We start from the raw sequence: 24,720 nt of genomic DNA, 5'->3' as shown, positions 1-24,720 counted from the left end.
CGACCCCTCGTGGTAGCGCTATGCTTTTACTAAAATTCTGGACGGTGTAAAACACATTCACGTTAACCTGGACCACGAATACTACTGAGCTCTGTCCCTGTACGACGGCAAACTCCTTCTCGTCAACCCGCACTACGAATACTACGTAGCGCTGGTCCTGGACGAAGGAAAATACATTCCCGGCGACCTGGACCACGAAAACTACGAAGCACTGGTCCTGGACGACTTTACCCATGAATTTACCCCCGCTTATAATCTATGGTAGATTTAACCGCTAATCTATGTGATTCGTCACCCACAATATAACCTTCATAATCGCACCAGTTTTGAGTAACGTACGTAACGATATCTTCCCTTACCTTTAGGTGATTCTCTTAAGTATTATATACACACTGTGATATCGCCCTGAATAAACAATTCCCATCTGGCTCCATATTTATAACTTTTATACTCATTTCACTGATTTAATCAATTTATCTTCACTGATTCAATCAATTTATCTCTCTTTTTTAAAACTGTTATTTTTGTTGCTACCATGACTACTTAAAACTGAACGCGATTATCTGACGGCACAGTCGGCAATACTGCAAGTATATTTCGGAATGTACCTTTCCTGGACGACCCCTCGCAACTTTGACTACGAAACTACTGAGCTCTGTCCCTCGACGACGGAAAACACACTCCCGGCAACCTGGACCACGAAAACTAAGTGGCGCTAGTCCTGGACGACGGAAAACACATTCTCGGCAACCTGGACCACAAATACTACTGAGCGCTGGTCCTGGACAACGTAAAACACCTTCCCGGCAACCTGGACCACAATAATTTAATAGATAGAGATAGGACCAGAGTAAACTCAAACTCTGGAACCTTAAACTCTGAACTCGTCTAATAAACAGCTCCCTTCATGCGTCTTAAAATTTGGTCTTAAAAACGTTAACTTCAGTCGTTCAATATCTTTTTAATAGATAGAGAGATATGATATGATATGATATGACGATGATGATAAATATACAGAACATTTTCTTATTTCACTTTCTTCAAATGCGTTGAACGATTTCGATTGGACCATCACTACTCACGTTTGTCGTTCAAATCTAGGGTGCGTGTGCTGTATCTGAGGAAACTTCCGGGTCTGGCCATCATCCTGTTTTACTGTATCAAGCCGTACCGATCAACCCGATTCCGCTGATCCCCACGTCCCCGTCCCCGACTTTCTGGCGTTGTCGACAAGATGATCCGGACTGCCAGCCCGGATGCCATTTATTTTGTAACGCTAGTTCGTTACACTGGTGTCAGAAGTGAGATTTTTGAGCTTATCGAGTGATTCGATTCAGTGAGCTTTTGCGCAACACGCTATCACACAGCCTTTCTTTATTGATATTACGAAACTGAAACTAATTGTATTATTATAGTAAGCAACACGCGAAACGCGTTCGCATCGACGGGCATGTTTGTGCGAGGCCACTCCAATTGTGAGGGCCCAGTCGACTCAAATTCCAACTTTGACTGTGAATGAGAGTACCTTCATGACCCTAGAATCTTTCAGAAAAATCTTCAGACGCACTAGACTCGGTCCAAGTAGAATCGCTTAAAGTCTCTTTTGTTAGAGTTTAAGAATTCTTTTGCCAAAAGTAATGGGGATAAAGAAAGATGTACATATATGGCAAGTCGAGATAGATCCTCTAGACAAAGAAAAAACTGCTTTTGTCACGGGGTTACGAGGGTTATGGCAGTTCAAAGTTATGCCTTTTGGCTTGACTTTCCGATACAAACATCTATATCTGAATCGCCCCTGATTTTCCCAAATTCGTTAAGCGAATTTGGCTTGTTCGACCACTACTCACATTTGTCCTTCCAACTCTAGGGTGTGCTGGGCAGCCTCCAGATAATCCCGACATGAATGGAATCGTCGGCTGAAACCGAAACCGCTCTGGGCTTTGACGGATGAAGTTTGGGTTTCTTTCTTCGGCGCTGCTCTTTTCCGATGACGAACTTATGGAATTCGGCCGAAGAAATTTACGTACATCCACTTACACACTTTGTACACTTACCTTTGTGAAAACACGGCACACTTAATTTTAAAATTTTGAATTTAGTGCTCGGCTATCTGCTCAAGGTTTTCTATGGCTTACCTTGAGGAGCTTAAAAGTTTATATGTCATAAAATGAATAAGTTTACTGCGTCAGCCAGTATTATTGCAAAAATTTTAGGACATTAAATAGAAAGCACGCATTTTTCAAATAAAAGCATTTTTACCTCACATTTTTTATCTCGTAACTCTCCAAAATTACAATATGAAATAACTCGATATCCATGTCGATCCAAAATTAATCATAAATTTACAATGGCTAAAATACATACTTGGAATAATATTTAGAAATCCACGGATATACCTCTGAAATGAATTTTATGTTTTCAACTAAAATAAAGATCAAAATTATTTAGGATCAGCAGAAAAAAGAAAATTTAACGTTGAGATTATTAAAAAATGTCAATGCTAAAATTCTATTTCGACAAGGCCAAAAAATTGAACTCATCGGAGATGCTTCTAATTCGGGCAGAGTAACTTTATATGGGAATTCAAGATGCTAAAGGATTATCCACAAGATTGTACTGAGAAAAAACTAGCGAATCTAGAGATACGAACCAAAGGAGCGATTAACGCTGAGTGTATTTTAGGGTGTTTAGGGTGAAGCTAGCAGCCAGAGTTAGCGGCCAAAAGTATCAAATTTTTAGCAAGTAAAAAAAATACAGTTCAGTTTTATCCTCATAATTCTTTAAAAGCATCGAGGGTTGAAAGTATTTCACAAAGTTTTGATTTTCGACTTTTATTACCTTATTCTAGAGAACATAAGAACACAAGAATTTGGCTGCTAATTCTGACTGCTAGCTTCATCCTCGTGCGTCCACGGACTGAAGCACGGTTACCGTAACAAGGTTTTTGTAATAATCTCTAAGAAATGCGTTCGGGAGTGATTGACAAAAGAATCTCGACGCACAGTGTTAGATGGTCATAACAAAAGAAAGTTTATTTTACCCACACTTATTTTACCTCAACACACACAAGGATATCGAACTGGTCGCTGTTAGATCTTTTCGGCTCGCAGGCATACATACACACTACACACTTTTTTTTTTAAAACTATTAGGTATTGGTCACTACACACTTCCTCACTCGCAAGGTGACGCTCGATTCACGTGTCGAGATGTGACGCTTAGCGCGATAATTAGCTGACTGGCACTCGGTACCTCGTGGTGGCTCGGGCTTCTGCCCCCCCCCCCCTCTCCACTCCCTCCGGGCCCCCTTTTTCGGGGTACGCGGACTCGATTTTAAACTTACTCTCTGTCTCACGGCTTTCACGCCACAATATATAGAAAAAAATTTTAAAATCAAAATTAAGTTAAGTGTCAGTATTGAGTCAGCGTTCGTGAGACTACGGAGCGCTATATTATGGGCGTAACTTTACTTCGAGAATATCCTATTGTGCTGCAAAAATATTAAAATAATGGAGTACCGTGTTGACCAGATTATAAATAGACCCCTAATTTTTGGTCTTTGATTCCGGACTTTTCTTTGGATCCGAATATAAGTCGAATTTGAGGAATACTTTAGCTTTTGCTTCGTTTTACAACAATCGTATATATTTTTCACTGATATACCGTATTTTAACGCAGCTCGGCAATTCTTGGTGTTTTTGTCTTCTTGTACAACTAATAGTTTAAGGTTCGCATCGTAACTATGACCAATGTTTTTTTTCACTTGATTTGTTTGTGAACTCCTTTACTCCAGTCTGGCTGTACTCCGAACACTTTCATTTTCAAAATTATTGCACGCACGAAACGTCTAACAAACAATTTGTTTAGTCCAACTTCAGACTGATGCTTTGAAAAAATTGAAGTTCGAATTTTCGATTTTCGAGATTAGGTGCGCAGGCGCAGTGGGCGAATATTGAATTACGAGAATATTACAATTATCGGTCGATAACAAAATTTCCAGTTGATAATAATCCTCCATGCAGAAGTCCCGAATATAAATTGAGTATCGTTTTGAACGATAAAGTCGCTAATCAAAAATCTCGACTTATATTTGGGCTAACATGGTAGTTTGTTTGTTTTAACGGTTAACCGGGGGTACAATACCATTTACTTTGAATTATTATTTTAAGAGCATAGCATTTTATATATTTCGCTGAGGTATAATAGTGATTGCTTATGGTATATAGTTATGGTTTATTTAATATCAATTTTTAATACTAGGATCGCATTGCTGCAATTACTTCTAGCTATTTGTATTATATTTATTCTTAACAATTATTCTTAATAATCTTAGAGTTAGTTTGCTATTAATCGGCGTTACCAAGTATGCAATTTTGCTATTCTCTTGAAAATCTTATACTCTGTTATGTTCAACTTTCAAAACGGGTATAAATGCTATCGGCCTAAGGGGTTTAATTCTACAATAATAATAATATTCATCATTATAATTTTTGGATTGACATTCAGTTGATTTACCTTTTAGAATCATCCGGTAAGTTGGTTCACCTTCAGTGGTTTCGCGATCGTCTCCCTGATATATTCCCTAGCTGGTGTTCTATATGGTTCCACATCCACATTACAGGTTTACATTGCCTCAAAACGCTTGTGCGCATTGCCTACAATAAGGCGTTTCGGGAAGGATCTTACAATTCATGTTGGATGATTTGCATTCACTGCATTGGAGGTTCCGCAGTCACTGGTTTTATACATTATTGCAGCAATCCCTCTAGCTCTATATTGTATCGCTTATATGTACCATATCTATTGTATTACAGTCTTTCATCTCCGAGGCTATACGGTTTAACACAGGTTGCCTAAAATGCGGCTCTAAGTTCCGTGTTCACAAATGGCATTGTCAAGTGTTATTAGGTATACACAATAATTGGATCTAATGGTGGTAGTTAAGTAACATGGTTTTAGGACTAAGATTAATGATTTTGCTTGTTATATTGGAGTTTAGTTAGTTGATACTAGTGTTAAGGAACAGTCGCAAGCAATAAAAAATACGCATAAATTTCTCCGTCTCTCTCTCTCTCTCTCTCTCACTCCTTCGCTAGACCTTCTGTACTACACGCGAAACTATCTCCATTAATATGTATACCTATGTTCTAAGGCTGAATTTTCACGGCCACCGAAATGCTGTTTATGACGAACGCCACTCTAAAGTCTAACTTCTCACTTTGTCCAGGAGGTCTCTTTGCTGACGTCATATGCCATCGCATCCGCATGCGCGTGATCATCTGCGCGTCGGTATGTGCAATGGAAGTGAAAACTCTGTTTCAGTATGGCGGCGTGTAAGCGCAAGGAAGGATCGTATTTTGTTACGTAAGGCATATACCTCGTGATATATTAGTTTCTCGATTATTTCGAGAATAACAGTGACTACGACGAGTCAAAATCAATATTCCGAGGTGGACGGTGGTGTTGTCATTACTGGAAACAATGATTGCGATACGACTGTTGGAAATCTGCGATCCGCACACGACGAAATCGCAAATTCAGTAACGCACGGAGACTCGACACGCAACATGTCTACGATAAAAACCACAGGGACGGGAACCACACGAGTTCTCCCGGTATTCAGTCACGTTAAATATGAACACTTGATCGCTGGTCTATCCGGAGGGGTTTTGTCAACCTTGATGCTGCATCCCTTGGATCTAATAAAAATCAGATTTGCCGGTAAGTAGATGACAATTTCACACTACCAGAGCAAGTGTCGAACTTTCGGATTCGTTCAGCTGTCATTGCTCCGAGTGTCCCCTCGCGGTGCACGTGGTCTGTGCCCCGAACCGCAGCGAAACGTCATGCAGAGACGATTCTGAGCATTCCATGCCAATTTCACGGGCTTTTCAGGTGCTGTTCTTTGTCACTCGCGTCACGACGAAACTTGTTATTTGTTTTCTGTTTCGACCCTAATCCAGCCGATAAGATTTCCTGCACTAGATGATGCAACACGTCTACTGAGTTACCACGTGTATGCAAAGTAGGTACATACGTAGCTATCGCATCGCCGTTTCGTGTCTCGTATATATAATATTGATAGTTAATTAGCGATCCGCGTTGTTAGTCAACAATTCATCAGTCTTTGTCTCATTAGCAAGTTATCATGAGACAACTGACGCGTATCAAGGCAAACATTAATAAGTTCCTAGTACTGCTGTAATTGACCAATATAAAAACCGATTATGTTAGCAATAGGATTTGCGTGAAGCCCTGTACACGTGGTGCATTTTTTGTGTTTAATAGTTTGGACCGCACTGCTTGGTAGGTTAGTATTTCTTAAATATGCATCTGATAGTTTATCTCCACAGCTTTTCATCGATAGCTGCGTTGTTGGGTCGGTTCAAGTAGAAATAGCAACTACATCATTCTATCGGCGAGTTGAGAAGAAATTAAATCCAGACCTACGAACATTTCGAGATGTTCAGAGCGTGTACAGCGGCCCACGGGCGGTCAACACTTGCAAAATGCTACACGAGACTTTTCTATTTGACAAGTCCTTGATACCAGCTTTCGTGTCCTACAATGTAACTGATATGTAGTAAAAAAATTTAGCCACTGCCACCGTTGCCGGTACATGAAATAGTTTATGGTAAACTAAAATAATTCATGAAATTCCATTGTAAGAGGTGATTTAGTTTCATTTCTTACCATTTCCTAACCTTTCAACAGCTGAAAAAGCAACTGGATTTTCTGTGCATTTTTGTTGCAGGAACGTATCTAAGAAAATCAATTTCTCAGAGTGTTGTAATTTCATTTCCCTGTAATAACGATTGGTAATTTTTTAATTAGGCATGAATTTTGTTTCTTTGTTCACTCATTCATGAAGAACAAGTATTTGAACAATGTATCCTGAAATCGCTAACCTTTGGCCTGGAAGTATTTCCTAAATAGTTCTAAAATTTACGAGGACGAAGTAACTGACGTCAACCTAACTAAACATTGAGTTAAAATTACTGTTTCAAATATTTAGAATGCCTTTGAATAAGATATTATGTTCGTAAAATATGAACATTGTTTGCATATTTTATGGTTTAATGCATTTTAAACAATTATAAATCTTGTGAAATATCTATTTGCAATGAAATTGCATGGTTAGATTAGTCTTACAAACTTCAACCCTGATGAAATTTTTCACATACATCTTGTTGGACACTGTTTAACATAAACGTCATTGATTCATGTTTGTAGCAATTCGACGATTAAACATATTGTGAATATTTCACAGTCTGGTCAATCTGTTGTTCTTGTGCCAAGACTTGTACAATGGACACTTATATTCGAAAGCACGTGTGAATCATTCATACACTGCAAATTCTGTCTATGTACGAGGTTGAAGTTAGTAATAATAAATAAGAATAATTTCAAAGGAGTCAGTTTTCCAAAATATTATTTATTATATTATTTACTGATATTTCTTTGAATTTGATTATTCTTAATTTTCTCTCACAAAAATATTGTGTATCAGAGCTAAAGATAGCAAAACTATCTAATTCAGGTTAAAGAAGGTCCATTGTATATACGATTATAACTTTTCTTTCCACAATTTTCAAAAATAACTCATGGCTTGTGAAGTTTTACACTCTCACATATTCTGATGCAACTGGTAAAATTTCTCATGTTTTTGGTAAGGGGCCAGCACATTTTACGACGGATATTGCCTCTTATATATTACCAAGCTGTTCTTTACTTCTACGAATTGCATCTCTATAATTTCCAAGATAGGTTACCCCTCAGCATCTGATTTTTTTTTTTTTTTTTGTCTACTACTATTTTGGATTGTGTGGCTTTATCTTATATCCAAACATCAATGAATCTCGTCGAGAAACTTATGCCATTATCAAGACTAGTCTCTAATACTTTAATTCACAATCAGTAGGAATGTTTTTTTTTAGGTGCATCTCTATAAATAAAAAGCGAGTTAAATAATGTAACGACAATATTTGTTAATCTATAATTCATTGAAAAATTCAATAAAGAACGTTTCACAAGCCTTCACCTCGTAACATTCCTGTTTTCAATATTTTGGCTGTGACAATCTTTAAATGAATTAAGTTCCTGGCTTTAGTCCACATTTGCGTAACATAATGGAGAAAAAGAAAAACACTAATCTGATCAAGAAAGTAAACACACCAGATTCTGGTCCCAATTCCTTGCTTCTAAAATGTACAAAATTATGGATAATAAATAAAATGTTCCTAGAATATATCTTCCACAATATGAAAGAGATATATTTTTAATTTACTTGTTTCAAAAGCACCAAAGTATTAGCAAAATATGGCATGTTCACCATATGACATATGCAAGACCGATTTTAAGCTGATTGCATATTTTTTTTTTTTTTCACAAATTGTTGCAGCCACATTATAGTAAACAAATTTTCAATTTACCCATTTCCAAACCAGCGAATCAGACGCAAAATTTTCATGCTTATTTTTTTTTCATAAACGTTTTCAACGGTTTTGTCAGTTTGATGCTGCATTACGTACCAGTTGAGAAAAACTAAATTTGAGATCAGAAAACTCTTTAATAGTTGAATTTCCAAGAAATCAGTATGTCTTTCTGTATCATGAATCAATGACTTTTCCAGATAATCCTAATATTGTGATGCACATGTAAACATTTTTTTTAATAATCCATTAATACATTCGCATTATCCGATGTCAAAATACAAACATTCCACCAATTTAACAGGCCAAAATAACAATGTTAACCAAACTTATGATAATTCTCTAATTTTGTATAGAATAATCTTCCAAACAAAAGTCTTAGGGCTTAGGGGAGGGACATGAGATGATGCTTTACTGCTATCAACGACTTTCAGTTTTAATGCTGAAATGTTGTAAAACCAGAGGCTTATGCATCAATAAGTCTTAACTTGGCTGTTTCCTAATTCTCGACATGCACTCTGGCAGGAAATAGTATTATAAATACCAGATTCCACACATTTAATACAAGACTGATGTTTTTCATTCGCAGTTAATGATGGCGTCACACATTCTGCTCCACAGTACAGTGGTCTTCGGGGTGCCTTTGTAGAAATCCATAGGACAGAGGGACTCAGAGGCCTCTATAGAGGGGTAGTACCGAACATTCTTGGCTCGGGCAGCTCTTGGGGATTCTATTTTTTCTTGTAAGTGTGCAATTGTTTTCCTCTCTTCTACTGCCAATCATGATTTCATTCCTTGCTTTACATAAAAGCAAAGAAAGTGACAAAGTCTTTTACGAATGTGTATACTGTGATCAAATTTTTTTTCTTATAAAAACAGTACACGATTCGTGGTAATCATTATCTTCTTTTGTATTTACGCATTTATTCATTATATAGGCCAAGACATAAAGAAGCCAGAGATATTATGCGCAGATAGTATTTTTAATTTACTTAATGTATGCGTAAACATTATTTGTGTTCAACTTTTTGCATTATCTTATCTATAGTGAAATATACGGGAGTATAATAAGCAATGTATTTAAATTAATCGCGAATTGGTTGATGGCATGTTGGTTGTTTGTAAAATGGTATACACTATGATGCTAGCAACTTGCAAATATTTATCATCTCTAGAAATGAGATGATTGATTAATTATTGATCAATTTTTAAAATACATTTGTTGTAACTACATCTTGCTAAATTCATGACCTCCGTTAAGAAAAAGTAAAATGTATGCATCTATATTACTAATGTTACACAATTGCTGTTTCATTAAAATCACTCACTAGTTGTTTCATTCCTCGTGCTAATATCTATTTCCATTTTTTATAGCTACAACACAATAAAAACATGGATTCAAGGTGGAAATGCAAAGAAGCCTGTTGGTCCAGTAATGCATATGTTAGCTGCAGCTGATGCTGGGATTATGACACTGTTAATAACAAATCCAATCTGGGTAGTTAAGACGCGACTTTGCCTCCAATATTCAAGTGACGTAAATCTTGCAGAAAGCAAAAGATACTCCGGCTTGGTAGATGCTCTCACCAAGATATATAGAACAGAGGGTATTCGGGGACTCTACAAGGTAATTTTCACTGTTTAAAATAGAAAAATAAAATACAAAGTTGTTTCCCCACAAACAACGCCGAAACATCATGATTCATCAATTTTCTTTCGATCATATCCCAGGAAAATCTTCCCTCCCATGTAAACTCAATGGTCAAGAATTTTGTGCCTCTGAAAATGGCATAGTTTTGCTTTCAAATCTGAAATTCGAATTCCATTACTTCCTACACATTGAAATTTCTGAAGTTTTAATTTAATTTCTTTTCGAATAGGGTCTTGTTCCTGGAATGTTCGGTGTCACACATGGTGCGCTGCAATTTATGACATATGAGGAAATGAAGAATAGCTATAATGACTACCGAGGATTACCCATCGATACAAAGCTGGTAAGTAGTAGTTAAAAAAAAAAACACACACACAAGTCGAAATTCTGTTAGTTATCATTCATCCGTGAGTATAATTTTGAAAATAGATCCACAATAGATATAGCATAAACCGCGCGCATTATGTTTCCCCGGTAAAATTACCTCTTAATACAGGTGTCTTACGATCTATCACGTTTCCGAAAGTATTCCACAAATACCGAATTGAATTACCCACTTGAGTCCGTTTGCCTACATAAGAATGCATAAATCGTTCAACTAAAACTCTCAATTTTGTACTTTGACCTATAAGCTCATTTTCATACTAAAGTCGGATCACCAGGAGAGACCCAGCCATTAATTGTAAGATCCATAGCCATGTATATAACATGCATATATCGAATAACAGCAGTATCTTATACTCATGATAATATACTGAGTAGTGGTCACTGCAAAGCAGGAAGTGCATGAATTAATGTCTATTATCATACTTGCAAAATAGTGTAGAATATTTCTAGGACAAGAGTGAAATATTCCCAATATATCAATCAATTTGATGCCCAATCACAACCTGTGACGTTTCTGCAGTGTTTCTTGAATAAAAAATCTAGAAAGGTACAGTATCGACTGTAGTAATCAGTTAGAAATGACTCACTTTCAACTACGTTCAAGTATGTCATGTGAAATATTTTGAGAATCAATAATGAGTGGAAAACTTATAAATATTCAGTTGTTGTTTTCAATCATTACATGGTGTCAAGATAATACAGTAAAATGAAAATGGCATAACTCCCACAAAGTTCATTTCTAGGATCCGAAAGTAGTTTGAAATGCATTACAGATATCTCTGCTCGAAATATAAAATATGAACAGGAAGAAAAGATAGACGATAAATTAGGAATAACTCAAGTCTTTTAATTATCATCTACTATGACTGGCAATATTTCTCACACGTACATTAACCTTAACAAATGATTTTAATTCTGTATTAACATTTTCTTTTTGCATTTCTTTGCAGAATACAACGGATTATATTTGTTTTGCCGCCTTATCAAAATTGTTTGCTGCAATGGCGACGTATCCTTATCAAGTAGTGAGAGCTCGACTTCAGGATCATCATCACGATTACAGAGGAACTTGGCATTGTATTCAACTAACATGGAGGTTAGAAAAAGCTAGGGGATTTTATAAAGGGTTCACGCCCTACCTGTTACACGTTTTACCAAACATCTGTCTGGTTATGCTGATTTATGAAAAATTTGCAAACTAAGCCCCTTCCTTGTATCAACGATTAATCTATCATTCGAAATGATATAAGTGATTCTAGACAATTGATTTCACGTATAATTTTAATGACTTTAGATCATTTTTATTATCATTTTCTAAAAATGATATTAGCTAGATACAATGCAAGTGGTTGAATTTAAATTTAAATTCATTACTTGGTTTAGGAACTCTTATTTGCGCAGTAACTTGAAGTTAAGCTTTATATTTCACGTGGTGTTACACATTCGTTACTTCAATCTCATGCTTGTGACAAAATGGTGAATTCGACCTAGAATGTTTGTGCACTTGTCCGTAAACTTGTACTGCAATACTGTCTAGGAAAGTAATTCATTATTCTTTATCTTACGTATTGCCAAATTCTACTATGAATTCCTTTGCGGGAAACGTTACTTTTTTTTTGCTAGTTAACCTTTTCACTGGGAAGCAGAATAAAAATTGTGTGAGCTGGAAAAGAAAAGTCATGAAATTTTAAAGGTTTAAGTACCCAGTATTAAATTGTATAATTCTTTACATTAGATGGTCAGTTCTGTTCTTGACGCATATATGCGGCAAACACTGAAAGGGTTAATAGCGTGTATAATGTATGGCCAATACTTATAAAAATTTATTCCATCTTATACTATGTCTAGCTGACAATGGATTGCTGAATGATGAATCTGAATTGCAGTTATACTAGATCCTCTTTACATTTTTTTTTTCTCTTTTTTTCATCAAATATTTCAAATCACCTCGGTTGGCAAATGTTTGATTCTGTTTACATGATTTTTCAAGTTAAGCTCATGTCGAATTGCAATAGAAATAAGTCAATATCAAAATGAACTTTCATTTCTGACTTATGTAGTATGTTTTCTTGTTTCTTTTCCTTTTCTTACTCGATATCCTTTACATATATTTTACTTTTACAAGCGCAGCGATTACTTAGAAAAATTTAGTCACATAATTTCTGATACTCTGAAATACAATGAACGTGTATGTATTTATTTGAATCAAACTTGAAATCTAAAAGAAAATATTTTAATTGAAATACGTTTCAAGAGGGGAGTTGAAAAAGGCTGTTAGTACCTTTTTTTTTTATAATTTTAATTTTTTCCTTAGAAAGTATGTATGTGCAAAGACTAATGTTTTCTAAAGAAAGAAAATTATATTAAAAAAATGACACTCAACCTTTTTTAATTATCCGCTTCAGTTTTTCTTGAGGGTGATCAGTAATTGTGAAAATATTGATGGATAATTTTTCGAGAATACATAACAAAATTGAAGGACTTACGACAACATGTGCAGTAAATATTGAACTTCTTAAAGATACAGCTAATAAATGTCTAATTGGTGTTTGAAATGATGCCGCATTGATCTGTTACTGAATACTTAAAAACCAACAATACAATTATTATTCGTGACCGCCAAGGTGGTTAGGTGTTATTCAAAACGTTTCCAAAAATCACGGTAAATTATTGCTGTGACGATAAGAAATATTCGATAAATATTTATATAATATTTGGATCAAGTTATGGCACATAAAATCTCAGCAACTAATAATTGCTGCTTGATAAGTAACAGTTATGCATATATCGTCGCAATCTGTAAATATTAGTACGAATTTATTTATGTTAGCCTTGAAAATGAACATCTCTCTTTAAAACTCTTATTCTTAAATTGCTTGGAAAAAATGAAAGAAAACAAAAAAGTAACGTATAGAAAAGAATTTAAGAGACAAAATAAAATAATCTATAAGTTATTATATAATGTTAAAATTATCTATACATGAATTTCTTAAACAAATATATCTATTAATCTGTATCTTGGAAGGTATTATTTTCGGACTATTTCTCATAAGATAAGCTCATTATACACTTTCGTGCCACTCAATAATTTTCAACCTTGTCCAATAGAAAAACAATGACCTTGACCATTGTCGAAGCCATGACCTCAACATCCACAAAGTCGAACTAATTTTAACCAAAGCCTTGCATTGCGCTGATAGTTATCAAACTTATTTTAACGATATATCATTGATATTGATAATATTATCCTTCACATTACCAATTTAGATGCAGTTTTATTTTATTTCCCTGTGTGCTGTTTGTGATGGTCTCTTTTTGCTAATCAATTTTATCATCATTACTTACTATGATTGTTATAATCACATATTCTTATATCTATATATATTATCTGATTAGAAATATTCAAAATGAGGTGTCATCTTATTGTAAATTCAAAATATTCTACGTTTTACTGTACTGCTTATCGTCACAACAAAGTTTTCTCTTCTTAGCGGGATTATCTATCAAAAATCTGAACATCATCAAGCTATGATTGCTCTTCTATTTTTTGGACCGTTTCTTTGATGGGATAATTTGCATTCCGTATGAGACCTTTTTATTTTTTTCATAACTCACAAAAGTAAATTCAAGCTGACGTATCAGAGATGTAAAACATTATTTGAACTGGGAAAAACCGTTTACATGTAACCTAGGTGTTACTTTAACTTTTTTACCATAATTTTTTGTCCGAAGTAATTAAAAAAAATCATTACAAGTAAAAAATTGCAAGTATTTAACGGGGATCAGTAACCGAAATTCAACGTGCCAATTTCTTACTAAATTCAGTGAGATAATTGTTAAAGAGAGCCACTAAGTGACTTCATGTCCTATTCAAAAAAACTCACGTACGTGATGATTTGTATTATATTAAGAATCGTGAAGTTGCACATAAATTCAATTTTTTATACATATATGTATTGCTTTGAAAAATGCTTGCAGTCTAAATTATTTAACCGCAGGCAAGAATCTGACAAAACTAAACTGTTACAGCAAAATATTAATATAACAGATGACTTGAACTTTTTTGTTATATGCTAATTATTTCATTTCTTTTTTTATGTGCTGATTTGTGTATATACTACAATGGATATTGAGTGTGGTGTACTCAGAATTCCAAAAACACATTTTCACTTGTCATTTACATTCTGATTCTCACAAATTTTTTTCTAAAGAAGATGGAAATTTTATGAACGAAACTAATTGTAAGCGTTACCTTTTTAATGAAGTAATCAAATACTGTGATGAAAAATTTTGTGGAATTGATTTTGCAATTAATTTTTTTATCCAGATGTTGTAAAATTGTAGATTGATATTAAAAAAATTTTCGTGTATCGTTCAAATTTTGCTGCAAACTGAACTTTTCTAAATAATCGATTTGCGAGTTGAATTATATTCTTAGCCATTTCACTGTACATGTTAAATGTTTCAGATAGCGAAAACATTGAATACCTAATGCTTTAATTTCGTTGTACCTAGGTTCAGCTTATTGATATGAAGATCATAAATAATGATTAAAAGTCCAAGCTTTCGGATCCAATGCTTCAAATTCTGAATTCTTTCACAGTTCAATGATGAAACTGATTTAACAATGAAATGTAGGGTGTAACTAAATGTAATGCTTCAATGTGTACAATCATATATGTGTCGAGAAAAAGAGAAAAGAAAATAAATGTATCGTAAATTTAGTTTGTCAAAATGTGCGTACGTGAGTTTTTGTTTTGACAGTACTGCACATTTGCAAATTGTAGGTAAATTCGTCATGTTGAAAAAAAAAAAAAACGGTGGCTGTTTACATAGAAAGATATGCATTTATGTGTTTAGATTTATTTGTCATTTGCATCTCTGATCGACTATAGTTTAAACAATATCTTCCACGCACATATGTTGAAAAGTTTATTTATCTTTACTGTGTAAACTCGACGTTTATCCTATACAGTATAATCAACTATTCTACTCGTACGTGTAGATGTACGAACGGTAAGTGCATAGGTTAAACCTAGGTGAACCACCAGCAGTACGATCTTTAATCCAATTATGTGTTCTCAAACGACTGGCGGAAAAATAGCGTGTATAATAATACCGACACCGATCAGATTGTCAAATTCATTTACTGCAACTTGAATCGAACTCTTTGAAGAATTTCTTTGTTTGCTCTCAACTTTATCATCGACTTAGTATTCGCACTGTTATTACCTGACGCAATTCACTGTAACTATTCTGATCAATTGCAGAAGAAACTGTAAATTATTTGATTTCAGCACTGAATGCAAAGCTTCGGGGCAAAATTTTCTTGGAAATTAAATAAATCTAATAACTTTTTAGTATTTTGTCACTCGAGTCGTTGATGTGAAAGGTAACAACAAAACTTGCAAGATTTAGTTCGTAAAAAAAAAATTGAGCTTTGTCTGATTGTGAGAAAAAAATATGCTTCAACAATTAGCATCGCTATAATGCTTCGGAAATTATTATAACCGTGGTATAAGGAAGAAGTTAACTATGAAAAGAAAAATATAAAATTGAAAGGCGAAAAGTCGAATCCTTACTAATATTCTCAATCAAATATAGTGATATTTCTGTCGTACTGCTTTGAAATACCTGCAATGAAAACCATTAACAGCAGACTTTTGCTATGTACAGATGTGTAGGTACCTCGTTATGTGTGCAGTGAATAATTCATGGAACTTAATCGTAATTTTCGATATTATTACCATATTTGATTTGTTCAGCATGTGCTCTTGCAAACCAAATCGATTTATATGATATCTTATTCGTATGCTTATCTGTTGGAAATTTGTTTATTTCGTGTTTATGTCTCTTTTTTTTTTGTCTGCGGTATGTGGAGTGGCTAATATTTTGTTCAAAATTTGTTTTAAATAAGATGACACCTTGAGGATTACCTTGTTCATACATTTTTAAATTATGCGTCAAGAATAGTACGTGAAACTAATACCAAATGTTGAGAGCCACGGGGAGATATATTCGGTGATATGGAAAAAAGAACGTAATTTTTTAAGACCCGGAATTTATTGCTGAGATCCATTAGTAAAATAAAGTATTGCTGGTGGTTACAGGGGTGAAGGTTGGCGTGGCTTTTACAAGGGGTTAGGCCCTAATCTTGTCAGAGTGACGCCCGCAACTATCATCACATTCGTCACCTATGAGAACATTTCCCACAAACTACTACGCGCCAAGTCATCCCGCATGGAGGATTTACCCGCAGCTTCCGCTGTCGCTATATTGAACACGTCAAAAACCGAGGTAACAGCGAATTGAATCCACCTCCTCGCAGGACCGATCCATTCAGAAGTTATTTATAGAGTTTGAAGACTGTTCAAGATGTTCATATGGTAAAGAAAAATGACTACAAGAATCACCGTTGCATGCTTTTATGTTGCAAACAAACTATGTACTGAATTTCATTGCTTGTATGTGTAACTACAAGTTTTTATTGTTAAATTTGAATTTTGTAAAGATGTAAGTAGTTGAATGTTCCTTTCGTCAGACTCTGCATTTTACTGTAACCAGTTCATTTAATTGAAGAAAAAAAAACTAGTACATTAATGGAAATACAATATTTTACAATATTTTCTTTCCAAAATACGACAATCAATTGCATTGTAAATCCTTTAACAGGCCTGATACACATTTTAGTTGATAGAATTTAAATCCATGCTTGAGGTCGCGAGTAGCCGCAGGTACTCATGTACTGATGAATTATCATTCAACTACACCAAAGTACCCGATGCTTAAAACGAACGGAAATCACTGATCAGACAGGATGAATTTTTACGAGGACAAGATACTACATAAACAACAATTTTTCATTATCATATGCTTGCTTAAGTCAGCGTACGCTGTTTCATTTGGCGTTTATTTTCCTATGCATTTCCTTTCTCTTACTGTTTGGTTAAAAAAAAAAAAAAATTGGCACACGAATATTTCCAAACATCTTCTATTTACTTTTTTAAGCTATCGATGCGCGGGCGTATCATTCTAATCATTTGTTCAGTGCACAAGTTGTATATTTCGTTCAATAGACGTGCATATTTCGTGTAAATGCACTCTTTAAGTATTGAACACTAATTATTGTTACAGCATCCAGTAAATTACTGTATTTATTGTATACCTACGTATTATACTTAAATATTGTTCCGAATATAATGTGACCCCCCATGTAAGTCGAGTTCGCATTCACAGACTATTTCAGTGACGATTATTTAAATATATCTATAATGAAACCATTTCTGCAAATAATTCGGTACATATTTCCTAAGTCACGTACAGTGTACAATCGGCGTATAAAAATCCTCCACTTATGTTCGGAACAATATGGCAATAATGTTGAAAACTTAATTCTGCGAATATGCTAGGTAGTAATATAAGAAATAAAAAGCTGTAACAATCGAAAAAAACCTTGGTCAATGTGTAGCAAGGCAATGTAGTCAAAAATAAACTGTGGGGAAAAAGGATCGCGTTTCTCTAACTTATTTATTTCACTGCCCTATCTCATTCTGTCAGTAGAATTAACTAGTACATACACCGCCTTTTCTGCAACGGTACAGAAAAACATAAGATGAATAAACTGTAATTGTATGGTGATGTAATAATTAATTGTAAGAGGTCGTAGGAATTAAAAAAATTTGGTTCGCCAAATTCTTTCCTCTTTAACCCCCTGTTTTTCCATTTTCAAACAAGGGGGGAATTATTGCAATAGTCATCAAATAAATAGTTCAGTTCCCACGTTTTTTTATGCATAGAAAATCCAATCTCCTATAATTTTCAGATAGACATCTGGGGTGTGTGATTGAATTTTCTACCGGCGAAATTTCAAGGATGAATGAGTGGATTGACTAATTTAATATTGAATTTAGATTGTGACATTAATTGTAAGATGCCAAATCTACTAAATCTTAAAGATGATGTCGACGAAAAAACTTGAGTTTCTTATATTTATCCGAATGAAATCTGGAAAATCATTTGAAAAATTAATATATTTTTTCAGCTTCCCTATAAAAGGCCAGTTCTACTAGTCTAGAACTTGAGGGATCATTTTACTTGCGGGTCCATTAAAAGTTTCGTAAATCATAGTGAAATCAAAATTTTGACAACTGAACTAACTTATTCAGGTTTCTGAGTTTTGTTTAATTTGGTATAAGTAAATCGAAGTTGACGATTGTAAAGTTTCGTTGATTTTTTTCTAAACGTAGGTACCGCTTAAAAGAGGATTGGTATTTAAAAACAACGCGAGTTACACGCGTTCCTTATCCATCGAAAACTGTCACGCGTAAAAAAATTTTTATTAATAAACTAGTTTCCATGACCAGATGAAGTTGGCATGGGATGGTCCGTGCGTTGATTACGTCAATCCCAGCAAAGTAAAATTAATTCTATCTACTTGTAAGATAATGTAAAACTGTTAAACTTCTCATGCCACTTTCGAAGCGTAAAAGAAAAAATCGTTCGATACTGTCCCGATGATCCTGTTTAGTCATAAATATAAATTTGCCTTCGTTAAGATGCTTACGAAGTCCTTTGGCTTCTCCGTAAAAGTGATTCATTCGGTGAGGACTTTCCTCCGTGCGGTTAACCTCTACCATTTGTATGCGAATACCGGTTTGCATCGCGTATTCGTGATATTTCAGCAGCAGTGCTGTTCTCATGATGGAAATATTCTCGAGTATTACTTGAAAGTTTTCGATAGTCACAACGCTTTGCAATAACATAAACCGCGTTTGATTCGTATACTCTTTTACAATCTTGAAAGGAGACCGCGGCATTCTCCATAGGGATAAGGGTTGCAACTTTTATTTTTCCAATTAATTTCGTACTCGAGTTTCGATGCAACAATAATTTTACTCGTAACGGAAATTTATTTTGCTGCAGTTTTCCGATTGAAGTCTGGTGATTTGCGATAAAGATGATCGGCATACGCTAACGAGGCTGATTTTGAGCATACACGATAGTCTTAAACCATTTTAATCATGTAACAGAGATGGATATCGTGGATACATTCGGTGCAGTTGGGCATTGCAAGCGAAACCATGAAATTTATGCCATTGGATCACAATTACAGGGAAATTTAGCAAAAATATGTTTGTTATTTTCTCTCCAAGTATTGCGAAATATTGATACCATCAATATATGTGCTGATAATGTAAGTAGATATATGAAGCTCTTGCACTTTGGGAAACACTGACTTAACTTTTAATCTCAGGATTAGAAAGTTATATAGAGAGACGAGCAGTTACTCTGCATGCCTAGAACTCTAGATTCCAGATAACAGAAGTGAAATTATGTAGGCATTCACTTCTTACTTGTAAAGACGTGAGAGATTATTTCACATACAAATAATGAACGACAAAAAATCATTTCTTCCCAAAAATATGCCTTCCACCCCTCTCGACGAGCGATGATCCCCAGTTGATGGCGTGCATGATTTCAGTCTTCCCATTGATCCTGCAACAAAAAGCTAAAAACATTTTACTTTACACACATATAGCTATCGTTTGATGAAGCGAAAAAAAATAATCGCGGATCCGGTGATGTTTTGAACTTAAAATATCGATTAATCAAAAGAAGTAGATCGTTCTTTTAGTTATAAACAAAAAATATCCAACGTATTGCTTTTTTTTTTATCAAACGTTAGAAGGACGTTGACTGAGCATGCTTTCCAAATTTGAAGGCAATTTGTTAAATAGTGTTCTAGATATCTTTCACACAAGTTGCAAAAAAGTCTTTCGAGAAAAACGCGTTTTAACGTGTAATTTTTGGGAGGATATGATTTAAAATTTTTTGGTGAATAGATAAAAGATAAATCAATCCACATGTCAAATTGCGCATTGATCCGTGGTACAGTTTCTTCACTAAAAAATGAGAAAAAGCGATAAGTTCAGCGAAAAAAAAAACAAAAAATCCACCCTTAAGTTTTGATTTAGACCTTGGGGCCCATTAATATTTGATCATCCGATCGTGCAACAATTCAAAGAAAGTCTTGCCAACTACAGTCACGAGCTGGCAAAAGCTCTGAAAAAATTCCGTGATCCTGGAGAGAAAAAGTTGGTCCAAGAGCTTGGACTTTCGGAGAGAAGGCTTCCTTCTTCATTCATTATTTATAAAGGCGCCGGCAGCGGTGATCGATTGTTGCGGACACAGGAGGAACTAAAATGAGCGCGCGTTGCGCAAGCCGGGTTTTGTAGCATTAAGAGGTGGCTGGGAGTGCGTAATCGCGTCATCTTACAGCCTGTCTTACAATAAGTATCGCGGCAAACAAGATGGCCGAATGGGCTCAGCTGTGGTGAGATCGACCGTGAGACACTCGCGTTCTTCTGTGACAAAAAAGCAACAATACGAGATAGATTTTTTCCGGGGGCTCGAGGAAATACACAGCGATTGTTCCGGCCAACAAATGGTGAGTAACGCATCGCTCGCATGGCCAATGGCCATTCATTCCTAGTTAAGTTCCAGGACAGTCGATTCGCGCGCTGTTTTTTGAAAGTCTAGCAGACTACAGAGAGGTTCTCAACGAGGGCCCGTCGCACGCGTGTTATGCCATACGCACGTGCACACGTGCTCACAATTGTGGATACACATAGATGTATTAACACTTGGATTTCAAACGGCGGCGTCTGGATGATAGTCGGCGTGAATTCGTTGGACGGAAAATCGTCGCAGTTTTGAAAATAATTTGTTACATGCGTACTGAGGTGTAGATAGCATTATATACTCGTCTGTCTTATCTAATCGTGTGAAAACATATTGCTTTTGAAATACCCCCACGTGATGCAAGCAATGTTCGATTTCACGCTGGAATCGCGCGTCGTTGGATTTATGAATGCTGGAAATGTCTTGGAGAGCATTTTGATCGTGGAACGTCTCGTTCCTATCGTTCAAACATTACTCGTCACTATCACAATCAGTCGCAACATGTCATCGATTGTTTGGCTCGTGCGGATTTACTATCAAGTCTATAGTATTTTTTTGCCCTTGGTCGTGACCTTCGTCGAAAACCGTCCACGGTTTTATTCCTGAGAGTAAAAGACTCTCGAGACGCGTTTTGGTTCGATACACTTCGTCGAATTTACTCGCACCTGGAATTTGAAAATCGAAATGATTTGAATAAGGAACGTTTAAAGTATGAAATGAAAACTTTCGTCATCGTCGACATTCGGCGTAGGTACCTACAAAAATGACCTGCATGCCATGTTCTGTTTACACGAATACTTACCGTCTAGCATCGCTCGCTTCACCGAGATACGCGATTGTTAAATTGTTACGTAAAATGCGAGTAAAGGTTGTAGGTAGGTAGGTAGGTAGGTAGATTACTGAATTGACTCACCGCGCCAACTGTTATCTAGCTGTCTACCGAGGCTGTCACCGTTTTGCCGCGTGTGAACCAACCATTACACGCATATAATCTATGTAACATTACCTACCTACGCTGGGAAAAATACGAGAGTAATCGCGACGTTGATATAATTGAGGTTTTGCCAGGCCGAAAGAATTACTATCCACTGTAGATTGCGAAGGATGATGCGGAGCGTCGTTTGATTGATCCACTTAACCGGACGCCTATTATCGATATAATTGGCTTCCAAATAAGTCTCCACGATTCATTGGCATGATTGCAATGTGTGCGTATAGTATTGTGTAATTATCGATATAAGCAGGTAAACGAACCGTTTCAACACACTATTATATGCCCGAACCATTTCTAATCACTTGGATCGTCCGGGATCGGAAAGTGCCGATTCGCAATGCTGGGTATAGTTGCAAGGTACGGAACAGGCTGAACCGAGGTATACCTATATGAATAAGAAAGTTGTTTGTCCTGGATTGTTTTCTCAATCGCGGCTATTAATATACCCACTCCCTCGTAACTCGTCGTTATAACCTTGTATAATGAGAAACTTTCTTAGATCACCCATTGGCGGATTGACGGTGTGGGTGACACATGCGTATGAAGTGCGACAAACTATATCTTTATTATACTACTCGATATGTTAATTAGCAATAAAGATGGATCGTGCGTACAGTCTAAACAAGTAAGAAAGTATCAGAACAACTGAATGGTTTAACTGAGGTTCAGAAGATGAGACTAAAGTTGATCAAACAGAATTTCACTGGAACAATATGTGGATTTCCGTAGGAATTGGAAATTTTTTGGATTTTTTGAGTATCGACTAAAAATCACGATTACATCTCATTTTACAATGCATCGTTTTTTGAAGCCAATAATGTGTCGTTCTTCCTATTCTTATGAAATGTAAATTAAATTCTCTATAAGTCGTGTGACAAGGATAATCTTCTGATGATTCAGCACCGATATGTTTGACATATTTTTATTCTTTTATTTGCATTTTATGAGATACGGCCATCCATCAAAATGTTTGTCTGTAAATCCAGAATTTCGATTTATTGATGTAGATTATCAATATCAATAATTTTGTTTAGTTTTCAGTCATCAAAATTGCTTCCATTTTAATATGAGAATCTGGATAGTTCAGAGGGTTCTATAGTCACTCGATACCGACCGAGTAAGATGTCACACTGATTTTTACTGTTGCATGAAAGCCTATCCAACACTCATGTGAAAATGCCTTATAGATAGGACAATTCTTCATCCCACCGTAAACAAAATTATTCAAAAACTTTTTTATTTCATCCGAGAATAACGCTACAAAATGTTTGTCCTCAATTAGTGCTAATTCAATTATAGGAAGATATTTTTTGGCATTATTGTTGTATAGAGCAAACATTTTCTTCATTTCTTCTTTTTTTTAGGATATTACAAAAATAATTCAATCTGTAGTTTTCATTTTCGTGGCCTCAATACGACATGAAATAAGTGCTGCGATGTCTTTCAGTTTTCGTATTTTAAACCGTCGATTTATTTTTTATTCATTTAATTTTGATTCATTAATTTTGTACTCAACTGTACTCCTGATACATCGTTAAGCCTGTACAACTGCGGTCATGAGTAATACCTGCACTTATGCAGGTACTATTGCAGGTTATTAATCGTTTAACGAACTTCTATAAATGTACATTAATACATCATTATCTACTTGAGTGGATAAACTTATCAGATTCCATAGTTGGTGATTAAAAATTGAAATGTAAAATTAAAATTTCAAGGTAAAAAAATGGTTATGTTGAATTTTATAGATTATTCAATAGAATACTGATGTGATTCAATTTATCGTGAGTTTAATCTGAAACCGTTTTAATGTGCGGCCAAAAAATACACATACAATTCAATGATTGTTCACAACTTTTCGTCTATTACAGACAAAAGAATATTTAGAATAATGCTGCGCAATGTTGCAATTAAATAAAGTTTGTGTAGATTAGTTTGAATCTATTCACTCATTGTCCAGTTTTCGCAGTGATTCACTCAGATTTCTAGGTACTTGCCTGTAGCTGATGCACAATATTTCATGTAAGTGAATACTTTATTTCCGTATACGAATAACGAAGGAAATCACATTTTGCATTGCGGAAAATTGTATTCAATTTTTAACACAGTTGAAACTTGGATTTATTCGCCTCTTGCGTCTGGTAATTTAAGTAATCGAATTTAGTTTGTTTTGTAATGGCTTCATCTTCAAATTATATACCGATAGCATAGATTTGCGATAGCTACGAAGCTAAAAATAATTGATGCATCGATTAATCGAGTTCGAAATATACTAATCGAACACGACTCGATGAAATCAGTAAAAAATAAGGGATTAAATAAAAAAATTTAAAGTCAAAGTTTCGTAAATTTCAGTACGTAGTCTTAATGGCAGAAAAGTTTTTTTGGTAATTTGTAGTTCAATTTCAGATAGAAATATTGTTTTATCTTTTACTAATTATATCAAACAGATGCTTAGTAAGCAATGCAATGATAGTAATTCATACTTTAATCACATAAATTGATATTGCATTGCATTGCGTCGTTCCTCGGAGTAAAAACGAAAAATCGAGAAACATAATCGATTATACTCGACTAAACGGGAATTGGTGATTCTTAGCGTATAGTTAAGAGTAAATTTCTCGTTGACTTTTCTACAAAACGCTACTTGAGCGTGACCTCTTAAATCAATCAAATGCAATCGCTGACCCAGAAAGAAAATTTCCATACAAATAGAAACATTTATAATAAGGTTAAATAATTGAACGTCTACTGCGAAAAATGTACGCTTGTAACAATTTGCTTTTCAATGAGAT

The 24,720-nt window shown here is 35.2% G+C and overlaps 2 protein-coding genes and 1 long non-coding RNA gene across 4 annotated transcripts in view; 2 read left to right on the top strand and 1 right to left on the bottom strand.

Annotated features, from left to right (window-relative positions):
- Positions 1-343: 343 nt before the first annotated feature.
- On the bottom strand, positions 344-15,669 carry LOC124408740. Its single transcript, XR_006929463.1, has 3 exons — positions 15,389-15,669; positions 10,262-10,264; positions 344-354 (listed from the first exon to the last, which is right to left on the bottom strand). It is a non-coding gene; the product is annotated as an uncharacterized LOC124408740 (long non-coding RNA).
- LOC124408739 (mitochondrial folate transporter/carrier) lies at positions 5,302-17,973 on the top strand. The gene is made up of 6 exons (XM_046885889.1): positions 5,302-5,721; positions 9,022-9,175; positions 9,807-10,059; positions 10,313-10,426; positions 11,421-11,566; positions 16,581-17,973. The coding sequence occupies exons 1-6, from the start codon at positions 5,568-5,570 to the stop codon at positions 16,780-16,782; spliced, it is 1,023 nt and encodes a 340-aa protein (XP_046741845.1). The 5' UTR covers positions 5,302-5,567; the 3' UTR covers positions 16,783-17,973.
- Positions 17,974-20,754: 2,781 nt separating this feature from the next.
- Positions 20,755-24,720, top strand: part of LOC124408866 (ras-related protein Rab-32) — a 33,566-nt gene continuing 29,600 nt past the window's right edge. The window contains exon 1 of one of the 2 annotated variants that reach the window (XM_046886125.1): positions 20,755-20,917. In XM_046886125.1, the coding sequence (XP_046742081.1) occupies positions 20,789-20,917 (129 nt within the window). In that variant the 5' untranslated portion in view covers positions 20,755-20,788. The remainder of the gene's footprint in view (positions 20,918-24,720) is intronic. The other variant, XM_046886124.1, reaches the window with a different exon arrangement.

The sequence above is a fragment of the Diprion similis genome, chromosome 8 (genome assembly GCF_021155765.1).
Source record: "Diprion similis isolate iyDipSimi1 chromosome 8, iyDipSimi1.1, whole genome shotgun sequence".
Lineage (NCBI taxonomy): Eukaryota > Metazoa > Arthropoda > Insecta > Hymenoptera > Diprionidae > Diprion > Diprion similis.
Note: the sequence above shows the minus strand (reverse complement) of the source record. Positions and strands in the feature narration are given on the sequence as shown.